Source organism: Limanda limanda, chromosome 5 (assembly GCF_963576545.1).
Source record: "Limanda limanda chromosome 5, fLimLim1.1, whole genome shotgun sequence".
NCBI lineage: Eukaryota > Metazoa > Chordata > Actinopteri > Pleuronectiformes > Pleuronectidae > Limanda > Limanda limanda.
Genome location: NC_083640.1, coordinates 14,660,471 through 14,685,957, shown reverse-complemented (window position 1 = coordinate 14,685,957; position 25,487 = coordinate 14,660,471). Strand labels below are relative to the sequence as shown.

Sequence of the window (25,487 nt, the reverse complement as noted above, 5' to 3'; positions counted from 1 at the left end):
ACATAATTATGAAAGAGTTTCTTTAAGAAAGAGGAAAATCAAATGTGATTGAACAGTGTTGAAAACATTTATTCTTAACAAAACAGTAGAAGACGTTTAGACCAGAAATCCCGACGCACTGTAGAAAACTGGCACTTAGCCCATTAAAACCAAAGAGAAATCCCTAGAGCTACTGCCCAGACTGAGGAGCTCAGTACTGTTGCATACTGCCATCTAGTGAGGAGATAATGAAATGTTTGAAGAAAGCAATAACTTGAAATATTTAGTTTTCAAATAACTGTATGAATTAATAAAAAAAAAACATGTACAATATTAAATCGTAACTTCTTTGTTTGAACAACACATCAACTGTTGGAAGCTCAGTGAGGCTGAGTCCTGTCTTTAGTCTGCATTGAGGTATAAACAGACACCCTGGAGCACCCATCGGGAGATGTCAATGGTGGTGAACAGGTCAGCCTCAAACACCAACCCCACACCCATCGCATTCCTCCGCAAGGACGTGGTGTACACTGGTGTTCGTAGCGTATCCTGTGGTAAAGAAACATACAAAAAATCATCACACCTTTCAGAAAAATGATCAAAATAGTGAACTTAAGTGTAGAATGGAGGCAAGAAGTTCCTGTGGTCCACACCTGTAACCTGAGCTGGCGTGCCTCTATGGGTATGACTTTGAGAATGGGCAGTTCAGTAACCAGAATCTTTGGTTTACTCCTCACCAGGCAGCTCTTCTCCATGTCCCAGTCTGCTCCCTCCAGATACAGACCGGACACAAAACAGCCTGCAGGTAAAAAGGGGATCAGTCTTAACTCAATTCTAATTACGCTGCAAAAGGATAAAAGTAATTTCCTTACCTTGTCCAGGTCTGTCACTGACTTCCTCCTCACTGCGGTACTGAGTCACTTGTGTGTACAGGGTTGAAAGATCCAGAGGCCAACCATTTGTCCTGCATGAAGCTTGGACCATGGCAGTCAGGTAGGACTCTGGGATATGAAGTCCTGATAGCCACATTACCTTGGGCTCTCCCTCATCCACCTGATGGACACAAAGAACACAGACACAATTTGACGTAAATAACTACTCTCAACTTGATCCTTAAATATTCTGTTCTAAGCACTTTAAATGAGGTTATGATTTCATTAATTGTTTTTTTGGTAGTAGGATTATGCACACACAACTGGATGGTTTAACACAATTTGGTGCGGATCAAGGACGAGTTTTTTCACCTTTTTTGACAGTTTTACTGTTTTCCCCAGAAATAATTCATACATCTTCATGTAAAGAATGTGGTGATCGATATCTATGAGTCTGTGCAATTTGGTGCAGCTCGATTGAATTTAAGTGGATTGTTGGGCCATGGTGGAGTCAGGTGCTCGACTGAGTGCCATTCCAGTTCCACAATAAAACAGAAAGCTACATGTAAGAGATTATATGTAATAGGCAGTGTCGGATCCTCACCCAGTGGATGTACTGTTCATTACGCCTCTTGAAGTGGCTCATCCAGTTGCCAAGTGACTTGAGTGTATCAGGTGCCAACTTCTTCCACATGGCAGGAATGTGTCCATTAAAAAGGGACTGAGCGACTTCATCCAACTCACTGCTCATACCCACCTCGCCAGCCAAAGCCTGTGGGACAGAAGCGAATTAGAGCAAATACTAACCTGTGTGAAGCACAGTGATTCGACACCTGTCTGTTAGTGTTCTACACATCTTGTCTCACCCTCTGCAGCTCAGCCAGGGAGCGCTGCATGCGGACCAACAGTTTGTTGAAGCGTTCTAGTTCCTGAAGCAGCACCACTGACGTCGGGGAAATGTCCTGTCCAATCTTTTTACGAATCACGTCCATGTCGTATAATTGTGGAAGCCTACTCTGAATGTCCTGGGCCACCTGGCTGATGTATTGATCCCGACTGATGCCTCCACCCGATTCACCTGAGGAATACGAGAGTAAGTAAAGACAGTAAGAGAGATAGGAAACAGCCTTTAACAATATGGAACAACTTCTTCTGGAAAATAATTGATGTTATGACAAAGGACTCAGAGTTGGATGTTGAGTTGGGTAAAAGACGAGAGATGACAGATGCCAAATCATACAATACCTGTCTGAGGCTGCAGGTATATTAGGTGGGTCCACATGTCTTTAGCTGCTTGTGTGTAGTATCCTATCTCTGCATTAGAATGCAGGCCCAACACCTCTGGCGTATTTGCCAATGGCAGCGTCTCAATCTCATCTGTAACACAACAGTGTAAATCTGTGAGTGGTGGCACAATATTCACTTCACCTTAACGTAAGGGAATGAAATAAAGTGAAAATAACAACTGACCAACATATATTGTCTTGGGCCCGTTTGGAGGGATCTTGTAATCCACATCCTTGTTTTCAAAGAAGTGGAAGCGTCGGAAGGTGTAGAAGAGGAAATCTCCAAGGTACTCATCCATGTACACACTGAGGATCCTGCGGTCAAAGCTATCTATGGCTCGTCCACCATACATGACCTATAGAAGATTAAACACGCATATTGAACTTACTGCATCAGCTAGCAGGATGATACAGATACAATCTTTTCAAACTAAAGTAATTTAGACTAACCTCCCCAATGAGGTATTTAAGACTTCCCCAGGGAATGTTGCTGTCTCCCTGGTTGTATGACTTGGACAGGTAGGTATTCATGATCTCCACACACACCTGTTGAGCAAAGTTACAATGTTAATAGAATGATATCACGTGCCCATAAACAAACAAAAAAGGAATATTAACAAATCTATTTTTCCAACACACTGTAAATTAATCTGTGGCACTTACAAAGAAATCAGAATCGTTGAATTCGTAGGAGACGTTCCAGCCAATCTTGCCGTACTTGCGTCTCTCTTGCACCACAGCATGGAAGAAGGCCAGCACATACAGCAAGCTACGGAAGGCAGGGTGTGGGCATTGGGTCAAGGCCTCATGGGAGATTTTGGCGTACGTGGATCTCAAGTTGAGCTTGAGTCCATTGGGAGGCTCTGTCACCACCTACATGCATAATTAAATTACATGTTAACACAGTGATTCATCTTTGAAATCTGTCTCTATTGTTATAGTATTTTCTGGATTAAGTGTACCATGAAAACAGCAGTTTGAACAAACGATGTGATCTCATATACAGCTGTAAAACTCTTTACACAAGAAATATCTATATTGACAACTCATGTGTTCCAACTGACGTTTCCTTTTTTAAAATGTTATTTACGTGTCTATTTGTTCAAATAAAACCAGTTAAAGAAGAGTATCACTTTGCTGTATAGGAATCAGTGTCTTTCCCATTACATAGAGTAAAACTATTTAAATTCAGCGCCTATATGTAAAAAACTTGGGGAAAATTACTAGATCCCAAGAAGTTAACTCTGCCGTCTACAAACACTCTGAAGAAAACACTACTGAAGGCAAAGGGACACTTCAGTTTGACCTTTAGTGACTTTTGTAGTATGCCAATGGGGAAATCTTGAATGGGGTTGGTGGTGATCCACAAGCGGAAGTTGGGATTGGGCTTGGTGATCATCTCTAGGGACTTCTCTAGATCCTTCAGCCATTTCACCAGCAGGTGGCAATTCTGTAGCATCAACCACTGACCACGGGAGGCTGCATTCTCCAGCAACTGCAGTGCAACCTTTGTTAGAGGAACAGAAGACGATTACCCTCAACATCTTTACTTTCTATACTTTCTTATTGGGACGGTTTTATAGCAGTGATATTTAAAGAATGATTCAGTACCTTCTCTTGGCCTTGGCCCATAGCAAGGAACTTGAACTTGCTGCCTCCAAAGCCTGACCTGTCAGCTAGTTTCATCAGGTCACCGGCTGGGTCAGAGCCAGGACTCAGGGTGAAGATAATGGGGGAGGAAGGTGTACTCTGTTCATAGATGGCATCAAAGTTGATCACAGGCGGCTGAACATACCTGAGCAGAAACACAAGATCACATGTGGAAACTCTTGATAAGTCTTTCTATTAAAATAATCACATGTTCTGTTAACTTCATAAAATAATTGTGCTTGGTCAGCCGCAACCACAGTAATGTAATTGTGGTGTATAAACATACAATGTATATACGTATATAGACACACAGTGGCCATCTGCCCCACCAGATGGCGCTGTTGTGAAGAAAGCTAAATACATCTGTTGCCTACTTGGTGGCAAAATATATTTTATTTCATTTTATATGCAAAGTAGCGTGAATGTTTATGCGAATAAACTTGACTCACAAGCATTATAGTCTTGTTTTGGAGGAATTTGATTCGTGTGTGTTTCTGTCTGTGTGCTTGCTCTGTGAAATGCGTAAGACTTGTTGCCATGGAAACACCAATGAGCGTGAACCACACAGGCCAAAGTTAACATTGGGAGATTGGGCACTTTCAGATGGGCCCAGCGAAATCTGCCTAGCAACTCGACTCGAATAATGCGACTCCAGCAACACCACTCCAGCGCCTTATCCTGTTGACTGCTCGGCTTCACCTGAGCTAACAGGCTAACAGGCTAATAGGCTATCCCCCGTCAGGGAACGCGACCCGAGTCTGTGGAGAGGTTTCACTCACATATCGGATGAATAATACGTTGTGAAGTTCTGCTTGTTCTCCTGACAGAGAAGCTAAAGATGTCTGGGCTCCTGTTTCTGTGGTAAGTCTCCAGTATTTATGTGTTAGTAGTGATGAGCAGGTATCGGTGTCTCTGTACCTGGCTGGTTAGCTTAGCTCCGCTAGCCCGCAGGCATGAGAGCAGCAGCAAAAGCGATGATAACGGGAGTGTATGGAGTTATTGACCCAAAATGAAAAGACATGATGCAGCCCATAGTATATCGTACTGGTCTATATATAGGCCTACTGCTTATAATAATCAGCTACCTCTATTTTTGTGACGGTGACATGACGTCATACAAAATTGCCCCACGAGAAATTTCAGTCTAAAATCGCCACTGTAGACACATATATCCAGTGTGTGCGTTTATACAGAGACAGAGAGGAACAGACTCACTTCTTGCCCATAGTGACAGTGACGTAGTCGGTCACAGCTCTGTAGACTCTGTCAACACGGAAGCAGCGCAGCAACAGCAGCTTCTGAAAGGCTGACAGGTTCTCCTGATATTTCATGGGGAACGGAGCCTGTTCTGGTCCATCCAAGTCATACCACTGAGGTAGGGAAAAAAAAAAAGAGTTTTAAACAAGTTACCAATTAATCAAAACACCCCCAGTGAGACCTGTGTCACTATGTTCACTTACAGACTTCCAGTCAGCAGATTTTTTCTCCACGTCATCAGGCAGAGAACCAAACTTTTCAGGAAAGAGCTCTGCGAGTTTCACGATGTCTTCCCAGCCCTGGTCTTGGAGCCAGTCACAGGGCTTTTTGCAGTTACTCTTTTCCAGGGATAGATTACCTTTACACAGGAGGTGGAAAAACATTTACATTGTCTTTGAACATTGGGTGCATACACATGTTTGTGTCTCTGAGTTCAACTTCTCAGGATATCTCACCCTTGATGAAGAACTCAAGCTCTTCCTGAAGTGCTCTCCCTTCTGCCTGCTCGATCTTGATGGTCATGTTGAAGGAAAATAGCAGCTTGTGTCTCTCAAACAGACCTAAGGATGTGCGGTCAGTTCAGGTTATAAAATAATGACAAACCGTGTGCTTTATCAATTGTTTCTGTAATTTTGTATCATTTCCAATTGCTTTACCTGTGCAGCCATAGTTATAAACACTGTATGTCAGAGTGTTTATGATGTTCTTCAGTCTTCGGGTCAGAACAGAGTCTGGCAGAGATTTGCGCAGTGAAAAGTCAAACAGTTCCAGGTAGGAGGCCAGAGAGTACTGGTACATGCTGTTCACCAGAGCCATTTCTGTCAGCACAAAGAACAGGATAGCACCACGCTTGGCTGCTGGTCGGTAGCCGTCTCTGAGTTTATCAACGTCCACAGATGTCTTCACAGCCAACTGGAGTTTTTCAAATACCTGAAAATCACACCAAATAAATAAATTAAATAATATGAATGAACTCAGTGAATTTGCCATTGTTCATTCCATTGTTTGCTGCGGCCAAACTGACCTCACTGGCTTTTGACTTTGTTTTCTCCAGTGTGCAAACCAGTTCAGTGTTATCCAGTATGTTGCCTGTACACAAGGACAGCTCTCTGAGCAGGGAGTCCCCAAGGTTCTTTAGCAGCTTCTTATTGTTGCTCGTTTCCTGGATCAAACTCTCACGCTGCTCCTCCAGCTCCTTCTTCTCAAAGCCCATGATCACACTCAGCAGCTGGTCCTCCAGACCCTTCAGGGTCACTACATGAAACACAGACAGACCAAGGGACTCTTAGACCTGCTGTTCACATCTTACAGACAAAAACTATGGTTACTATGCCAAAGGATCTTACCAGTATAGTTAATGACCATAGCTTTTCCAAACACTGATGGGTTATATTTGGGGTTTGCCAATTTGGTGTTGAGATAAAGTTTAAAGTTGGGATCATAGTCCACCTCCTTGTCACCCAGCATGATGACCTGTCTGCCCTCTGCTCCTTTGACATTCTTCTCCAGGACATTGTCAATCACAGGGTCAATGTACTCGTCCACATCTTGGAAAAGGAATGGGAAACCATATTTGACGGCCATCTCTAGCTGCTTCAGGAAGTCTGGATCATTGAAAGATGAGATCTGGGAAAAATAGGATCACAGTGTCAGGACCACATGCTGGGATTCTTTCCAAAATGCTAACTCGTGGGCTGTCAGCTGTGGAAACTTGTCTAAAGTTACTCTGGGACTTGCTAGTAGTAATAAGACAAAACTTGTTTTTGCATTAAATCTTTTGTACCTTGAGTTTGTTGTTTTCTTCTTTCTTCTTGATCCAGGTAAGGGCTTGCTGTTGAGGATCAATACACATGGGAAATCGGCTCCCCCTGGTTGTGAGGATCCCGTTCTGCACTGACAGCTCATCTGGAGGCAAGCCCTCAGATCCCCATCTGTTGTAAAATAGAGGGTTTATATGAAAAATATATACTGAAACCCACAGCCCCCGTAGTTGGAGTCAAGAATAGTTGAATAAAGACAAATACACCACAAAACAATTCAAGTTTCAAGTTGCAAAACCTATAATGAGCACACAATCTAATTCTCACCTGCTGATTTCTACTTCATCAGTAAGAAGGCTTTCCACTTTGAAAGGCTGGCTCAAGGGGATGCCTCTCTCTTCCACATCCTTAACCCATACTTGGTAAACCATCTCATTCCTGAAGTCCCAGCTGAAGGCGCCTTCATAGCTCAGGAAAGCAGCAGAGATCAGACAGTCGCCAAGGAGACGCACACGCCTCTGCTTCAACTCCTCTAAATCTTGCGTCCACCTGAGTGGGGATAGTAGAGAAGAGTAGGTTGTAAAGAGAGATAGGTAAAGAAACAAATATATAGTGAGAGAGACATTTGAAAGAAGCAGATAAGCAACACTAGCAGACTAAGTTAGTCTCATAGAGACAAGTGTTGTAACTTCCTTTGTTGCACCTGAGTCTCACCGTTCATTCTCAGAGCTCAGGCCGGTGATGAGTTTGTCAGCGGATATCAGCCTCCTCTCCATGACTTCAGCCTCCTCCTGAAGCAGCTGTTTCTCCTCAATAGCAGCTTGATACTTATCTCCCAGAGCCTGCAACTCTTTCTGGATTTCGCTGAGCTCACTCTGAATTCTTTCCAGCTCCTTCTTACTCTGAAAGAAGTTCTTCTCGAGAAGTGCCACCTAGAAAAGTAATGGAAGAACCACTGTTTACAGATTACGGAGTTCCTCCTTATGGACCATGAAGGAATACCCCTTTCAAACTTTGCAATACCTTCTCTCTCTTAGGTTTTATCTCCTTAGCAACCTCACAGAAACCCATGATAGCCTCAACAAACTTGAGCATTCCTGAGCCAGCTCTACTGATAGCCTGCATCTCCTCAAGGGTCGTATGGAGGTTCTTCAGGAAGCCTGGTCAAACAAAATGGCAAAGATGGCGCAAAAAGTCACCAGTATTGGTTATTATTATTATAGTTTTTTATTGGTTAAAAAAAATTATTAGTTTTTACGGTAGTTTTCCATTGATCATGAAACTGACTTACCTTTGACAGTCCTAAGCTGAGCGTTACTTATGGAATCACAGTCCATCTCCATCAATGAACGCAGGAAGTTAGCCTCTGACATCATCCCCTTAGCTGCCACCCAACTGATCTCCTTGTAGCCACGCAGCACCAAGATGCACTCACAAACCATCTGCACCTGTTTGGGAGGCTTGGCAAAAGATCTGCACAAGGAACCAGTGAGAAGGGCAGACAAAAAGAGATACAAATAGATGGTGTACCATTTTTGTAAGATATGTTTAGCAAATTGTTTTCGTCTGCAATTAAAGATCCTGCAATAATAATCAACTTCCTTTACAGCATGTTTTGGGTTATCATCTATCTTCTTTACAAAGTTTTTTTGTCTATAGAATGAAACCAAGGAGGAGAGTTTACCTGATCTCTGTGACATCAGATTTGTCAAGGTCCTGAAGGGCGTTGCGGGCCGCCGCTAACGCTGGCAGAGCTTCAGCAAGGGAACTTTCAGCTTCTTTCTTCTCAACAGCAATCACTTTGTTTTGCTCTTCAATCTCTTCGGCTTTGTCTTCTGCCAACTTCTTTTTCTCCTCAGCTGAAAGGAGAAGTTATAGATAAGTGGTTTGTACCAGCTGTTTCTGCTTTTGGTAGCTTACAATGCATATAATTCTGTTGTTCTGTTCAAACCACGAGATAAGAGATGTAGTCAGTCACTGACCTACAGTGGTGTTAGTGACAATCTCATTCAGCAGGATTTCACAAGCTATTGACTTCTCAGCAAGGACCACCTTCTGCTCTGCTAGCTTGACATTCAGCTCAGCTAGCTGCTCACTGGCCTCTTTTAGTTTATCCAGACCTCCCTCTAAGTGCTTGCACTGAGCTAAAAATGGAGAGGAAAAGATAACAAAATAAAAATGTCTCAAATGATCACAAACATGCACATAAGGAACAAATTATTGACGTATTCCATCCTCTCACCCAGGATATACTGGTCGTTTTCCTCTAAGAGTTTCGAGTAGGTGCTAATGAAGTCCAGGTAGTTCTTTGGAGTAACGTAGTTACTACGCCTGAGTTTCTGCAGGAACAGCTTGCTGTAGTCCCCCACAGAAGAATGGACCATGCATACATGATCTATCACGTCTGCAGAGTGCACCTGAGGAATCATGGGACTCTCACCTGTAGAAAGAAAAAAAAGTGTCATAAAAGACTGAAAATAAATAAATATCTGCAACAAATGCATTTTTAAAAACATATGAGCTTTATTACATACCAAGGAAAGACTGAGCCACTGCAAGTAATGCCTGTGGAGGCCATGGCAGGAACCAGTCTATCACAGTGTTGTTCATCAGTCCTGAGAAAGAAAGGTAAATACAGCTGGTGAAATATATTCTGAAATTATATTACAATTCAGAGATTACTGGCAATATATTTCACCTGGGAAGTTCCTGCAGCGTGTCCTCAGGGTTTCTCCCACTGGGGACATGCCTAAAACAATGTGCAGGTTGTTGGCACTCTTGTTGACAAAGTACTGCCACAAACTTTCTTTCGAAGAACCTATTCCCATCTTAAGAGCCTCGTCGCGAACCTGGTTGACAAGTGAATCCTTCTCATCATCAGCGAACAATGCAGGAACGATGCCTGTTAGGACAGAGAATGTACTACAGCTGAAGCTTTAAAGATAGACCAATATACTGTGAGCCAAGACATAAGAGCGACAACCAACCTGAAGTCAGCATGTTGTTGATGAGTTCCAAGAAGCCCTCCTCAGCAACATGGGAATCAGTAAAGAGGAACACTATCTTCTTATTCTCAATGCCGAGCTTCAAGTACAGTGTTTTCAGGTCTTCGCGGAGGTTTGACTCATTGTATCCTCTGCTTAATGTTATCTCAAATACCTGGGGAAAGCAAATTTCTATTATGGACTGCTTTAGATTACTTTACAGATACAGTTTAATGCTGCTTAACCCTTCAAACCCAAGTCCCCCCTTGAGTTTCTCTTTTAGCTGCTTTAAATAAACGACTGCTGTTTCCACACTTGCTCAAGATTCACTGAAGCTATCACAGTACTAAGATAAATATTCTGAACATTGCTGTGACATTCTTATGGCAGTGAATGGAAATACCAAAATTGTAATGTTTTGTGTTCATTTGTCCTTTTGTGTGGTGTAAAACATTTAGTGTGTAGGTGTTGATTAATATGTTTTTGTGTAACTCTCCATCATTAGGAATCATTCATCCTCTAACAAACCCATCATAGATTTTTATCTACCTCACATCCAGCAGTAAAAGCAGCAAGCTTGGTCAGGGACTGTTTGCCGGAGCCCCCCACGCCGACAAGAAGAGCATGGCCTAAATCGACACGGATAATGCGGTGCACCCGGGTAAGATGTTCCAGAGCGTCATCAAACAGAACTAGATTCATGCTCGACATGTTCTCATTGTATTGCTCTAAAATTTCCTGCAGAGACAGAGAAAAAAAAGTGTTTTTTCAGTAAATCAGTCCACAGATCAATTAAAATAGTCAGCCCTCAAAGGGCTGGAGCCAATCTCTGCTAACAGAGACCCAATGCCTGGGTTTCTTGCCCTATTACTAAAAAAAAATTGCAACCATATTTTTTATGTCCTTGACCTTTGATCGATCAGCTCCATCCATGTGTTGTTGAGTTATTTTGTACACACAAAGAAAGTAGTGAAAATAATACCCTGTTTGTGTGAATATGACTGCTCTCAGGGTAAATATTGGAGTAAATGACAAATAACTGTCAAAATGTACTTTTGTAGTATGCTATTACAAGTTGGCAATACCTCAAACAGGGCTTTCGAAGCATCATAGTCGTGAATATCCTCATAGACTCTTGGTTCAGTCTCACTGAGGGCTGTCTTGTAGTCTCCAAAAAGAATTGGGTCCTTGATGACGACCTCAAAATCGGACTTAAAATGCTCCTCAACCAGCTTCTTTATGTGGCCTTGTACCTGATAGCAAAAACACACATTTGATACATTAAATTAAGCACTACACTATTTTTATATAGTAGAATTTAAACCAGGAGGAACAGTTATACGTATTATACTAAGTTATTATGATATATTATCAATTATTACCAAGGCTTTATCAGTCTCATCAATGAGTCTGTCATGAAAGATTCTCAGGCACTCGTTCCTCCAGACTCGCACAAACTGAGTGACAGTCAAAAACCTGTAAAGCACAGATAATATGAAACACAGCCCTTTTACTGCAAAGTGTTAATCTATTACGTGTTAAGTGAGTGAATGTTCTTGATCAGACCTGTCTGGTTTGGTGAGCGTTAGTCCATTGTAGACCCGTGACAGGTCCCTCAGGTTGAAGATGTAGTGGAACTTGGACGGAGTGGGAGGCAAATCATTGATGATGCTGTTGTAAAGTTCCAGTGTGCAGAACGTGACTTTATCACACACCTTCTGTATGGCGTCCTCAAACAGCTAAAATATGGAATCAAGTTTATTAAATTTGAGTGATTATATTTATTTTTTTACGACTGAGATTCAGATTTTGTATTGATCCATGTGGGAAAGAGAGACTTACTCTGGTGTGGCCTTTGAGAATAGAAGTGTATATAAGGTTGAGTGACTCCACTGCAGGGAAGGGGATGCTGAAGACACTGAAGAGCGAGATGAAGCGAGGATCCACCTCGTTCCTCCCACCTCCTGCTTTTCCCATGGAAGCAACAAAGCCGAGATCTTTCAGGAGTTTGTAGTTCAGCTGATTCCCTCGGTCGTACATGCCTCCTCGATCCAATAACAGCTTCAGAAGTGCGATTGGCTGCTGTGTGTTATAAGTATCCACCTGGATGAGCATAGAGAGTATTAGAATAATGTTGATCATATGAGTGCTGTCATTCTGCAACGCACAGGAGATAAAAGACTTGGTTGAATGCTTAAAGCAGGAACCTTTGGCATATTCATGTCATCCATAAAGATCAGCAGTCTCTTTCCCATAGGAGGCCCGTAGATCTCTTTGGTCCTTTTCTCCACACTGGCCTCTAGGTTCCTCTGCACGTCCATTGAAGTCGTTCTGGATGAGAAGTTGATGATCAGGGTAATCTGGAAACAGAAAGGAAGACAAGGGTTTAACCTCAAATATGATGCAATTGGATGAAAAGTTTGGACAGCAAACGTACCTTTTCCTCTGGATTGAGGTGCTTGAGGAAGTTATGAATGGTGGCAGTCTTAGAAGTGCCAGACTCTCCAACCAGAAGCACTGGCCTTTTTATTTTCACCATCTGTTCCAGGATCCAGCTGGCCCTTGTGGTGTCGACAGTTGGCACTAAAGCAAAGGAGGACATGGAGGAAATCAAAGGTGGAGGAATTTAAATCAATATTCATGTACGCTGGAAGCTTGATTTGTCCTCAGAATTTATCTTTACCTAGTATATCAGAAAATTTCATTTCAGGGTTGTGAATGTATTTGGTGACCAGGTAACTCCAGGGAACCCACTTCTCCTCTGTGCCATCAAAATGGAAATCATAAAGAGTCTGCAGGTATCCTGTATAGATGGAGACATTTTCTCATTAATAAAAGGACATAATAGAAACCACACGCAGAGTAAATCTGTCAAAAAGTTAAACTTTCATCGTGATATTAATTGATTGAACCTAAAACCATAAATAAATCATGTCCATTGACGTTTATGACAGGCAAGGATATTTGTATAATCTCATATTATATGTACTCAACTCTTAACCCTGTTCTCTCGTATAAGATAAGACATGTTACCCACAATCAAACGGTTCCTAAAAGGGTATATTTAAATTCATAATCTTGATGATGCCTGCTAATTTCCTAATCATCTACACATAAAGCCTTTCTTCTTACCTGGGATCTCACCAGGTCCTGCCAGGGTTTTCTCGTCATGTACGACAGTTAAGCAGGAAATTGTCCTGATTAACTCATCAAACTTGATCCTGCCACTCTCCAGCAATGTGGCCCCGAGTGAGCAGTACAGAGCTTCCAGGAAGTAACACTCCAGGACTTCACCTCTGCTGCTTTCACTCTCAAGCAGTGCATCCAGTGTCAAGCACAGCTGAGTCACCTGGACATACCACCAACACAGGCACAATCAATGTAAGTAGTCTGAAGATGTGAATATACTGGTCTTCATTCAATTATTTAATTACAACACAGGTACTGGAGTCAGATGAAGGAGATTAACCCACCATATTTAGATCTGTCTGTGGGACAACAGTCTTCAGTTTCTCGCCTTGTTTCCCATCAACAATACCATCCACAATCATTTCAATACAGACGTGCACATATTTCTCAAACAGTTTTCTTAGAACTTCTTGTTCCTAGAAAAGAAAAAAAGGACAGTGTGAGTTTTTATCAAATTTCAAACAAATAAAATTATTACAAAGCGCTAATTTGTTCCCAAACCTTTTCAGGTCTGTTGTTCAGCCATCTCTGCCAGTATGGGGTGTATCGCAGGTTTTTAGGGTCAACATAAACCATTCCACAGCGGGAAACAGTAGCAGGGGAAGCGAATTGCAAATCTCCCACCTGTAATGGTAAAGTTTTCTTATAATTTAAACATTGACATTTGGGAGAGGTACTCTGCTGACAGCAGTCTTGATTTTTAGACAAACCTCAAAAATCATAGCACAGTGATTCTGTAAACGGATCCGTTCTCCATTGGCCAGCGTGAGGAGCTTGTTGTCATCCATCACTGAGTTCATATTCTCGACCCACAGAGCATCCACATCACCGTCAAACAGGATGTACCTGTCAGTCAAAGGTTATGTCAGTTTGTTGTGTCGCAGGAATTACCTCTTCCCTCAATTTATGCATGAAAAACATAAATATAACAGATCATCATGAATAAGTCTGTTCTTAATCAGCTGTTTTTTACCTTCGCTCTTCTTTGTCAGTGGGTTTGTTGATGTCACGAAAGATGTTGGATAAGATCCCATCTGTCCAGTCTCGAGTTTCAGGATCCAGAATACCGTAAAGTTCAATGACACTCATGGCTTTAGGGTTCAGTGGATACATCTTTGTTTGTAATCCCAGTCTAGCAATGAGATACAATAAAGATTAAAACATGATATTTTCTACATGAAATATCAGGAAGGTGGCACAAATGTAGGTGATGTATATTGAAACTGACTTGGTCTGAGCTTGACATAATGTGCTGATGACAACGGATTTCCCTCCACCCGTTGGTCCCACAATCATAGTAGTATGTCTGGTCATCATTGTCTCATAGATCTGCACCACTTTATCCACCTGAAACCATAAAGAATAGGGCATAACGACATCTAATAACTCATAGGCTGGAACAAAATATTTGTTTCTGATATGTAGAAGTCTAACTTGTGTATCTGAAATAATTAAATATAAAACTTGGATCAGACACCTGGTTAGATATTATGACGTATTTGCTTTCATGCAGAATGTGTTCCACAGCATCGTTCAAGCTGGGATAGCAAACACGAGGGCAATCCAGCGCCGGGAACAGGTCTGAGATCAGCCCGAGAAAAAGAGGCACGTCCTCAAACACAAACTTTGGAAGGTTCATGTCCCGGAGAGCACGCATCAACACCACATCCTGCAGAGTGGATATGGAAACTTTGTCATAAAATATCATCGAAAATATTGCAGTCGGTAATCTAAACAAATAGCCAGAATTCTCCCAACATCAATCAAATATAATTCTACACCTGTAGAATAAAAATAATTTATTATGAATTTAAATCCAAAGCAAAAGTTTTCTTTTCACTATATGAAAATTAATTACAAAATTGACCCTGGTCTCTACCTCATTGATTTCTGGCGAGTCTCTCTTCAGCTCTCCTGCCATCACAAGAACAGACTTCAGAGCTCGAAGACCAAAATCATAATGAGCCTGCTTGGAAAGCTGTTCACGAGCCAACTTATACAGTACTGTCATCTTCTTTGCCAGCACCTGAATTGAAATGTACAAGTGTAGGTAAACAGTTAACCCTTTTAGTTTAGAGTTACAGATTTATCCATGTTTACTGTAAATGAGATGAGATTTACATAAATATTTTGTACATTATATTGACATCGCTTATACATGGAGGAACACTGTGTAAATTACTCAGGATGAGGGCATCACATAAATGTCGTGTGTTTTTTGTGTGTGTCCATCACCTTTGCCATTAGGAAGCCCTCAGAGAAGAGCATGATCTCACAGATCAGCTGCAGGTCAGGCACAATGACCACCACAGGCCTGAAGAGGGCTTTCACTGATTCTGGCAGCTCTGTGCGTCCTGCATAACCCGGGTTCATGGTGATGAAAATCCCCATGCGACCATCCAGGCTGATCTCCTGCCCTTCAAACTGATGTGCAGAGGAAGAATGTGAGAGGAAGGTGGTGAAATAAATCCCTTTAATCTCTTATATGATTAAACTTATAGGAAAAATTGAATAATGCATTACTGGCTCTGTGTAGCTACAACAGCCTTACCTGAAATCTTTTAAGTTGAAGAATGAGAGCATTGCGGATGGTCTGGATTTGGGAGGAGATGACTGACAACACAGAGGCATCGATACGATTGAACTCATCGAAGCAGCCCCAGGCTCCACACTGGGCAAGGCCAGACAAGATCTTACCCACAGCCTGCATGGAAAGAAAGAGATGAAGGGAAAAAATAAAATAGTCAGAAACTATAATATATGTGTGGGCTTTTATTCAGGTGATTTGTTCATATTTAAACAGTTTCCAGTCCAGTGCATATTCCAAGTGCATAAGAACACATGTCTGCTCATTATAGAAACCCACTATTAATCAGGGAGTGTGGTTGCATTTTAACATGAGACATAAATAGGACAGTATGTTTTATGATTAAAGATATTGGCTCATCTTTTGGTATAAAGCTATGTCTTAAAGGTAAATTAGAATGTAAAGAATTTGTTGCCCTTTGTCACATAACAGGTTAACTGTACTTATTAGATATCATTAGATAAGTGGTGGCTTCTTACCATGTAGTCCATGCCCTCACCACAGTTTGTAACCACACAGAGCAGACCTAGAGCCTTGGCCAGATCTTTTGTGGACTCTGTCTTCCCTGTACCAGCTGGTCCAGCAGGAGCTCCCCCCAGGTACATGGATAGAGCCTGCATCACAAACACACAAAGACATCCTGGCGTCAAACACCAGGTGACAGAACAATTTACATATGTCTGCTTGTTCATTATATATTATTTGTTTTGTAGGTACAAACATGCAGAAGTTCTCAGACCTGGGTGAGGGTGAGGTAGATCCTGTCTGTCAGCGGGGTTATAACCAATCGCCCATTCAGTCCCATGTATTCGTACCCGTAGGAGAAAGAAGCGCTGCACTGACGCACAAACAGGTCGTCTTGTTCCTGCACCCAGTAGAATCTTAGCTGGCTTTCCCACTCAAACTCTCTTGCATCCATTATACTGTAAAGAATTTTTTTTATTAATACATTATTTATATAATCATACACAACAAATAAAGTAAAAAGTGGGAAAGGTTTACCTGTTAAGTACAAAGCTGTCTACAATGTCTCTTGCATGTACGTTGATGATGAGCACAGAGTTATACTTCCGTCTGTCATTTTTATTCATAGGTTCTGTGATGCGTGCTACTAGCTCGTCAATCTGCTGGTGCATTTTCTTTGCATAGTTCTTCAGTGCATGCTTCTCTCCTTTCTCGATATTTTTAAAGACGTCCTCTACCTCCCAGGTCCACCACACTTGATTGACACCCAGCACCACCATGCCCTGGTACAGCAGCATCCAATCCACCCTGAGATAAACGGGAATGAAAGATTCACTGAAGGTCATTCGCACACACAGAACATATCACAGCACAACACTTTAAATAGAATGGTAAATGGACTTTAACTAATACAAATTAATAGAGTACTTCTATGCTTCTAAGTATACAGCTCTTCTATATTAATCATACATCCCGTTCACACACTGCAGGCCATTGTCAGGGGAAATTGGGATTTCAGAGGACTAACCAAGGAAACCTGGGCATGCAGACTGGAGGAGGCAGGGATCAAACCTGAAACCATCTGACTAGGGGATAACCAAATCTCACCCACTCTCCTGAGCCACAGTCTCCTATACACACACCTGCTTGTGTCTTCACAGTAGTAGAAGATTGCTTCTTTTGTTATCAGTCTATTGGTCCTCCTCATCTCCAGTAGTACGCCTGTCATCCATTCCTCCACTCTGCCCTCCACTGGGACAGGTTTCCTCAGCTCCATCACCTCTCCCTCAGCAGACACCAGAGCTCCAGCCACTGTCTCACCGTGGCCATCCACGTCAAACCGCAGGGATGCAATGTTGTCATACATCTTGCGGACCAAAGAAAAGAAAACATTTAGGAAGGCCTTTCACACATGGAAAGCATTATTCTACTTCCTACTTTGAAAAGAAGAATAGGTTAAGTGTCTTGAGGATAATACCTTGATAATGTGCTCCTGGACACAGGTATGGTCACTACTCCCCAGAATGCTGAGCAGTTCATCATCAGAGATGAAGAAGAAGCGAGGAAACACGTTCCGCTTGGAGTCTAGGTAGTCACTGAGACTCTTCTGGCACCTCTCCAGACCTTCACTCAGGGCCTGCAGGTCTGTTAGCCGGTTGGGAACCAGGCAACACCGTTTAATGTTTGGGCTCTTCACTATGTCACTCATTATCTAGACAAGAAATGAAGAACATTATATTATTTTAAGATGGTTACAGACTACTGTGCTTTCACCAGGCTAATATTCTGACAAAACTCACTTCTTTAAACTTTTTGTCAATGTTGTCAAATTTCTTGGCTTCTTCTGGTAACTGCGAGGAGATATCTCCTCCAATGAATATGCTTTCCAGGTACATCCACTTTCGTTGTACCTGCAACAATACCTGTGCAAGAAATATGGTTTGAGTCGGGATTTTATGTATTAGCTAAAAAGTGAAGAGATATTTGGTCGCTCTCACTGACCTCTATGGTCTCACAAATGAGGGACAGGTCTTTTTCCCATTGTTGTATGGTGCCAAGAAAGTGTCCAACAAAACGGCTGCCTGCCATGCTCTGTAAGTTCATCGCATCGTTTTCCACAGTAAGCAGGATTTCGTCCGCAGCACCCAGAACAGACCCACGTTCCTCAGTCCCTTTGAAATAGGGCAGAACACTGAACTTCATGCTTTCCCAGGTCTCCACCACCTCCTTCACTCCCTGGAAGCACACACACAACAGATTGAGAATAAGTCTGAATGATTTGACTGATGAACTGAAAACTGATCCCTGACTCCTGTTAGAAGTCATTCACCAAGACAAATGATTACCTTCTCAATACTGAGCTCTTTCACAGCAGAGGTGACAATGTCACCTATTACATTTACATGTTTATGCAACTCCATAGCAAACATGTTCTCCAAAGTGAAAGTGCCAGGGTTCATCTCAAAGTTAGTGCCGGTCCTTTCCATCAGTTCCTTCCAGTGTCTGTGGCCCAAAATATAAAAGCACATTTGTTTATATCCTGTATGTCCTATATCCTCAATATTTCAAATGGCAGTTTGTTTTCTGAAGACTGACCTGTCTCTGATGGCCTCATTCTTCAAATCCAGCAGTAGAGGCAGAGATTCTTTGAACTCCTTCATGTGATCTCTGAGGAAAGAGGCCGCAGATAACGCCCTCACATCTTTGGGTAGCTGCATCAGGTTTTTGATGAAACCCTCAATGCCATCCTGGAGCAGCTGGATGTTTAAATCCACCCACAAGGTCTGAGACCACTGTATCTTTGCATCCTGGAAGATTTCATGACAAACATTTTTCACACTTGACCAGAATTATGACCCAATATGTAAATTGAATTTCTAAAAGCAAACACATCCCACCTTCTGAGCTTTATACACATCATATATTTGTCTCAAGCCTTTCATATCCTTCTGAATGGTGTTAACCTCTGGGTATACAGTGATTGGTAGGTCCAACAGCTTCTCAGCATTAGTTAGCTCCTGGCGTCCACCCAATACCTTGCCAAGCTCTGCCTCATATACTACCATAACGCTAAATCCTGCAAGGACAAAAGGAGAGAGACTGGGGTAAATACCCAGCACTTCAGATAAATCTGGGGAATCACACAAATAAACACTTTAAATACCTTTTTCCAAATCAGCCCCGACAGCTTGAGGACCATGCATACTGAAGCTCTCAGCAAAGATTGACAAGTCGTGTGTAAACTCTTCCATCTTCTCCTTTGTAGTCTGTGGACAAAAATAGGAAAATAACCATACATGCAAATCTATTAATCAATATCTATTAATTTACATTTTCACTTCAAGTAGAATGTGTCTTACCTGAGTAAATGATTTCTTGACATCTGTCAAACTTCGATCCACTTGTTTGGATTCTTTAAAAAGGTCACTCCACATCTGGTCAATACCGACCTCGAGCTCATGTTCATCGTCTCCAACCTATGCACAGAATTTATCGTATGAGACGTTCAGCAAGGGAAACCAATTGTGTTTTCAGGTGATAATAATTTAACATACAGTACCTCCACTTTGTACATTGCCAGTGTTCTGTATCTTTCCTTGATATCCCTGAATCTCAGCTCGACCTCCAGAGACATGTCCCTGATGCCTGAGATTGTAGCAAGGACAGACTTCAGGTCTTCAAATGTTTCAGGACTTATTTTCAGCTTTGCAGAGAGTTGCTTTTGTAGAAAACAACAATAAAGATTGCTGACATCAAAATCAAATACTATTTACATTAGAAACACATGCATAACTGTGAAGGGCAATTCAGTACCATGAGTTCATCTCTCAAGTTGAAGAGATCCTCTTTGGCAGTATTGTTGAGCTGGCTCCCAAGTGAACTGATCCTGGACTCAACAGTTTTCTGCACAGTGTGAACCAGAGGCTCCAGGTTTAGATGGATGACATGGTCAGTCTTAAAAAGTGGTTCCAACACAACCTCCTGACTGATATGAGTAAGGAACTGCAGCTTGTCATCATACATGACAAAGGAGGGTTTTCTTGCTGCAAGTGTTTCATTGACCATGATTTTCTTCTTTTCCCAAAGAGGCAGATAGCGTTTCCAGTGGCTCAGGTACTGATCCATAGAGAGCAGAAGCTGCTGGACATTCTGGGAGACTGTCATGGCACTTTCATTTATCTGAGGATACTGACACACATCGCTGTAGAAGCTAAATGTCACCAGTTCATCTTCACCTTCCACACGTTGTGGAGGACACTCAATGCAGGTCCCGCGCTTCCAACTCATAAATTGCTGAAAAACAAAATTTTGCCAGCATTAAGTCTAGTTGTAAGTGTTAAAGCAATACAAATAATGTGTTCAAAAACGTGAAACACTAGAGAATCATTATGATCACACCTTGGTGCTCTCTACACAGTCTCTAATGCTTTTCGTGATCATCGAGTGGATTATTTTGCTTTGGGGCTGCAACACAATCTTTGGGGCAGACAGGATGGCATCAATTTGGAACAGGGTGGTACTTCCCATCAGTGCAATGTTGAAGGCCTGAATGCTCCTGAATGTGAAGGTTATCAAGAGGGATGTTACAGGGGATGAGAGATAATGTATGCAATTCAAAAGAGCCTTGATAAAAACTGCTCACTAAATAGATGACTTCAAAAACATTGACTATTTGTATTTACCTCATCACCATCTTTACAAGGGAGTCGAACACTTTGCCTTCCCAGTGCTTGTAATAATCTGCCATACTTGTGGCTTTGCCACTGCTGCTTTGCATGATCAAGTGTTCTGTTTTAGTGATGAGGGGTCCAATGTCAGCATACTTCCTGCTCAGCAAATGCACAGTTTTTGCCCGCTCTTGCTCAATATGTTCACAGAACTCCTTGATGCCTTGGAAAAAAAACAACATGCATTACGTCAATAAAAATGAGTTTGAATGATTTTAATCAAAAGATAATATTCAGGGTTCTTTTACCTGGCAAATTGTTAGATTCATCTGGGACTGGACATTTAAGCAGGTTGGTCCTCGCCATAGACTGAAGCATGGAATCAATGTCTCTCTCATTGTTCTGAATCTGATTGACAACAGACTCAAATTTAGTGACAGCCTGGAGAGCTTGTTTGATGAATTCAGGAACACCTAAAAGCAAATAACACAGTTCATCTGAATTATTAATTTCATCTGACCCCGAATGTGCATAAATCAGCGTTAAAGGGATTAAACATTTCGCCGTGTCTATGCAACATACCTAAGGAACTCCACTTGAGTCTCTTGCACCCAAAATCCATCACTTGTTTGACCTCTCTGATCTGTTGAGCCAACATGGTGAACTGTGCTCTACTCAGGCTGTCCATCACAGAGTGGTAGCAGTTGACAGTTTTTTTCAGATCATCAACATACCTAGGTACAAGAATGGAAAAGGCAATTGATTGCTTTTGTTGTTTGAAAATAAACTCTGCTCTCAGCTACAGAGAGTTTGTCTTTCTTTTACCAGGATTACACAAAAAAGTACTGAGCTTATTTCTTAAGTTTGGTGTAAGGGCAAAGGAAGAACCCATTGACTTCTGGAGGACACAAACACACTTTTTGAGATATTTTTTCAAAATGTTTGTGAATTTCTCCTGATGAAAAAAAGGAGGACTAATATCTATGAATGCTAGCAATTGCGTTGGTATATTTAAGAGGACTTTAAGGTATGCACTACTGTTGAGTGCCACTCGAGTTACCTGAAGAATGTGCACCACTGTAGAGTGACATTTTGAGCTAGATTAGGTAAAGAGAAGCCCATTAACTCCATGTGTTTTGTCTCGGAAATGATTTCCCTGATCTCTGGAGCAAAGTTCACATGGTATTGCACATCCCTCTGTAATCTTCCTTCCTTTGGGGGGACATCCTTAGAGACAGCCTGAGAATTCGAATTAGAAACGAGTAAAGAGAGACATAAGTTTATATATATTTTTCACAATACACAGCACGGGTCAAAAGTAAATAAAAAAGCAAGAGATAAATACCAATTCTGCTGGGATTTGGTTTGGAGAGGCAATCATGACCAACAGGGCTTTTTTCATTAGCAATGGCAATCTGTGTTCCGTCTCCGCCAGCCAGTGCTCATACTTCTTCAGCTCATAGTCCCTGAACTTCATTGCCATTTGCACATACTTTTTCTTGGCCTGAGCAGAATGCAGCAAAAGTCAAAGAAAGGTTTTCAAAAACATTTTGGTGTTTGTCACCTTACAACAGTCCAGTAACTCACCACTTTGCTCTGCGTATTCTCCAGCGTCTCTGGCTGCTCCAGGAAGGTAAGGAGGGTGTGTTTGATGCGATACAAAAGAGATCGGACCCAGCTGATGGCTCCTGCCACAGGAGGCTCATCCATATTAAGCGGTGGTTTATCCTTGTTTGCCTTAAAGATTTCATGTATGTTGTCCACCTACATCAAGGACAAAAATACTTAGGCACTCTGCATGTGGCACACATTGATTAATCTCTTCAAAACTACACCAATAGTATATTTTTAGTTGAACTGTAACTTCCAGGTTTTATTTTCATTAATAAACTCTACCTGGATCTATCCATAGTATATAAGATACATGTCATAGTTAATAACAAAATTTTGTTTGTAGCAATGCAGTGTAACTTTGCAGGTAATTAAGGTTTGTATCATTCCTTGGATTTAGTGACTTTGCACAACACCTGCATGGACTTACTGTTCCTCCATTCTAATGATCTGATATTATCACATACTACCACATGCAATTTTTTGAATCGTAACTTCATGGCAGAATACCTCTTTGCAATACTGAGCCAGTATGTCATTGAACTTTCTCATCAAATGTTTACTGATGACCTCTCTGGAGCGGATGTGCTTGAATTTCAGGAGCATGTCAAAGCCGGCAGCTGAAGAGTGAAGTGTCTTAAAAGACTGATCAATGAACTTGATGGCCTCTTCCTCGATAGCCTGTGCAGACATATGCAAAAAGTAAAACAGCTTGATAACTAAGGGACAGCATACAGAAAATGTTGCAATGGTATTGGATGAAAATGACAAAAGCATTGATCCTGCTGTTTTTAATTACACTTTTGATTCAGAACATTTTCAGGGCTTCTACATAGTAGATGCTGAACTCACATGAGCTGTAGTGTCGAAGTCTTTCATGATGGTTTTCCAGCTGCTCTTCTTAGACACGTTGAAATGATTAAAATTGACCCCCTCAATGGGCAAAACTAGACCATCCACATCGGATACCAGTTCATCGATGCGTTTATAGTCACCAGTCACCCTTTTCAGCTCTGGACCAAAGATGTTACAGAACTCCTCCAAAACCTGCACCAAACGAATCCAGGAGAACCATCAAAACTGAGGCGCTTTTTAAACATTCAGCCGTTCAGCTATTGAGTGAGGGCTAAGTATTTTAAAAGTGTATGATCCCTCACCTGCAAAACATTGTTCAGATCCTGGCAGATGGAAGCCATGTAATCAGTCCTCTCAAACAGTCTCTTCCGGTCAAACTCCCATCGTGGATCTCTTGCAGATTCTTCAATTTCAGCGCGCACCACAAAGTAGGTCGACTTCCATCGGTCCAGAACCTGTTTAGCATCACGCACCTTGGATCTGGCCACTTCCCTCTTATCTCTGTCCAGGGCACAGCACAATGTTGAGTTATACTCCAACTACTAAACAAACTATTTGAATAAAAGGTTCTCCCTGAAGCCTCAATGATATTGAAATTATGAAATATTGTATTGTAAAATGTATCTAAGATTCCATGTAAATTTAGGTGTATCCGTACATACCTAAACAATGTGTTGACATCAATTACTTGAGACACAAGTTCGCACAGCTGCCAGGCAATACGCTCCATCAGAGGAACCATACGTTCATTTGTGTTATAGTGAGAAGAGATTATCCACACAATTTTCAGGCTGTCCATCAGATTAGGGATTGTCTCTAGGATCAAAGCAAAATTTGCTCCAAAGGCCAGATTCTACAAAAGACAATGGTAAAATAAAACAAAAAGTTAACTGTGAGGATAGATGATTTTTGTCATCAATATTTTTTTATTTCAAAACATTCTAGGCAATTGTGTTTCATGTAACTACCATTAATGATAGTACACTGTCATTGTAAAAAAGTGATACTACATTTCTAAAATGTGCAGCTCACCATGAAGTGTCTTTCCAGCGTGCTGAGGAAACGTAAATTATCGTCTGACTCAACACGGTATTTATTAAGTTCAGCAACTGTTCCTTCCAGGGTCTGAACAATGGCTGCATCTGCTTTGGTTACCACCTCCAGGATTTTCTCTACCATTGGCTGTTTGAGCTGCTTGAAAAGAGCACTCAGGATGGAGGCATGCTCCTGCCAAAAAGTGATCTCAGCCATAGGGCCCGGTGCCTGGAGGCAAAAGGACAGACATTGATTTTTCAGGCTAAGGTTCCAGATAAAAGACAAACACAAATACACAGAATAAAATTCATATAGAGGCATAAAAAACAGATTTCACATTGGTATATGGATATCACCCCCGAGTATGTTTTTCTTGACCTGATAATTTCAATTTGAGCTGACAGGGATTTAATCCTGAAGATATTTAATTAAACATTTCAGCAGCATCTACACGTATAAATTCAGGTCTTGAGTTCAAGTTTCTTAACTTCGATACCACCAAACCCGCCTGAGTTGAAAATCTGAATACAAGAGGAATCTCAAACCTGTGGCTTTTTGTCTTGCTGCTCCTCAATAACAATGGTAATCTGAGTGTGCCAGTTCATTACACACACACACAACTTCTCCACCATCTCTGGATTAGAAAAAAGCACATCCACCTCTGGCTGTAGGTCAAGATCTGGAATGTCCAGTGTGACCTTATCTGTTACAAACATGGTGATCTTTAGATGTAATTGTTATTAAATGGTATGAAAAAAGTTTTAAAACTGAGCAGGTGTCGTATATCTTAGGCTGTAGTATATCTAAGGCTTCCTAGACTATGTTCCACAGGATCCAGCTGGAATTGTGGGTGTGTCTTGGACTCCAGCTCTCCTAAATGATAAGGATCCTTTGATCATGAAGAAGGCTCCCTTGCTGACATAGAAGAGGCTGTCATCAAAGAAGCCTATGATACATAGAAAATGCTATGTCATCCAAAAGAGCCTTCTTCATTTAGTAGAGCTGGATTCCAAGACACCCACTACTCCAGCTTGATCGAAACAAAGTGTAGGTCATCAGCATCTGAGATTTCAAACTCGGAATCAATTTCCTCCTTATCTTCCTCATCCTGTTCTTCATGTAGCATCTCTATGACCATTCAGCTGTAAGTCTGGAATGACTGTCACGAGCCATACTTAAACTCTAGATAAAGAAAAGCAAAAGCAAAAGAATATTTTCAAATGCACATCAATCAGTCTATTTAAAATATACTGTTATATTTGTAGTTGTATTTTGGTAATCTAGCTATGA

General features: G+C 41.6%; 1 protein-coding gene across 1 annotated transcript; it reads right to left on the bottom strand.

The window, feature by feature from the left end:
* Positions 1–381: 381 nt before the first annotated feature.
* Positions 382–24,913, bottom strand: LOC133001565 (dynein axonemal heavy chain 10-like). Its single transcript, XM_061071172.1, has 73 exons — positions 24,743–24,913; positions 24,195–24,425; positions 23,825–24,015; positions 23,465–23,663; positions 23,160–23,354; positions 22,818–22,988; positions 22,284–22,460; positions 22,042–22,200; positions 21,757–21,935; positions 21,279–21,430; positions 21,005–21,169; positions 20,712–20,919; positions 20,428–20,584; positions 19,843–20,322; positions 19,589–19,747; positions 19,389–19,505; positions 19,193–19,295; positions 18,927–19,105; positions 18,625–18,836; positions 18,375–18,531; positions 18,031–18,264; positions 17,829–17,951; positions 17,507–17,740; positions 17,172–17,395; positions 16,567–16,836; positions 16,304–16,487; positions 16,044–16,178; positions 15,529–15,681; positions 15,213–15,401; positions 14,857–15,003; positions 14,455–14,646; positions 14,206–14,324; positions 13,951–14,109; positions 13,688–13,823; positions 13,479–13,601; positions 13,262–13,393; positions 12,921–13,137; positions 12,472–12,591; positions 12,226–12,371; positions 11,996–12,148; positions 11,631–11,891; positions 11,355–11,527; positions 11,171–11,264; positions 10,874–11,041; positions 10,338–10,526; positions 9,792–9,963; positions 9,503–9,706; positions 9,339–9,419; positions 9,047–9,244; positions 8,787–8,948; positions 8,489–8,663; positions 8,096–8,277; positions 7,828–7,964; positions 7,519–7,736; positions 7,132–7,353; positions 6,828–6,975; positions 6,391–6,670; positions 6,069–6,298; positions 5,701–5,974; positions 5,500–5,604; positions 5,248–5,402; positions 5,003–5,157; positions 3,749–3,932; positions 3,444–3,644; positions 2,801–3,010; positions 2,588–2,683; positions 2,322–2,493; positions 2,097–2,228; positions 1,718–1,929; positions 1,456–1,623; positions 852–1,032; positions 633–778; positions 382–528 (listed from the first exon to the last, which is right to left on the bottom strand). The coding sequence occupies exons 1-73, from the start codon at positions 24,911–24,913 to the stop codon at positions 382–384; spliced, it is 12,984 nt and encodes a 4,327-aa protein (XP_060927155.1).
* Positions 24,914–25,487: the final 574 nt, after the last annotated feature.

Bases quoted from the DNA above. Each gene is read 5' to 3' on its own strand.
- LOC133001565 (XM_061071172.1), bottom strand. From the start codon at position 24,913: ATGTTTGTAACAGATAAGGTCACACTGGACATTCCAGATCTTGACCTA. The intron at 5,403-5,499 runs GTGAGATATCCT...TCCTGTGTAAAG, and splicing joins GCTTGAGTTCTTCATCAAGG to GTAATCTATCCCTGGAAAAG. The intron at 1,624-1,717 runs GTGAGACAAGAT...TCTGTCCCACAG, and splicing joins CCCTGGCTGAGCTGCAGAGG to GCTTTGGCTGGCGAGGTGGG.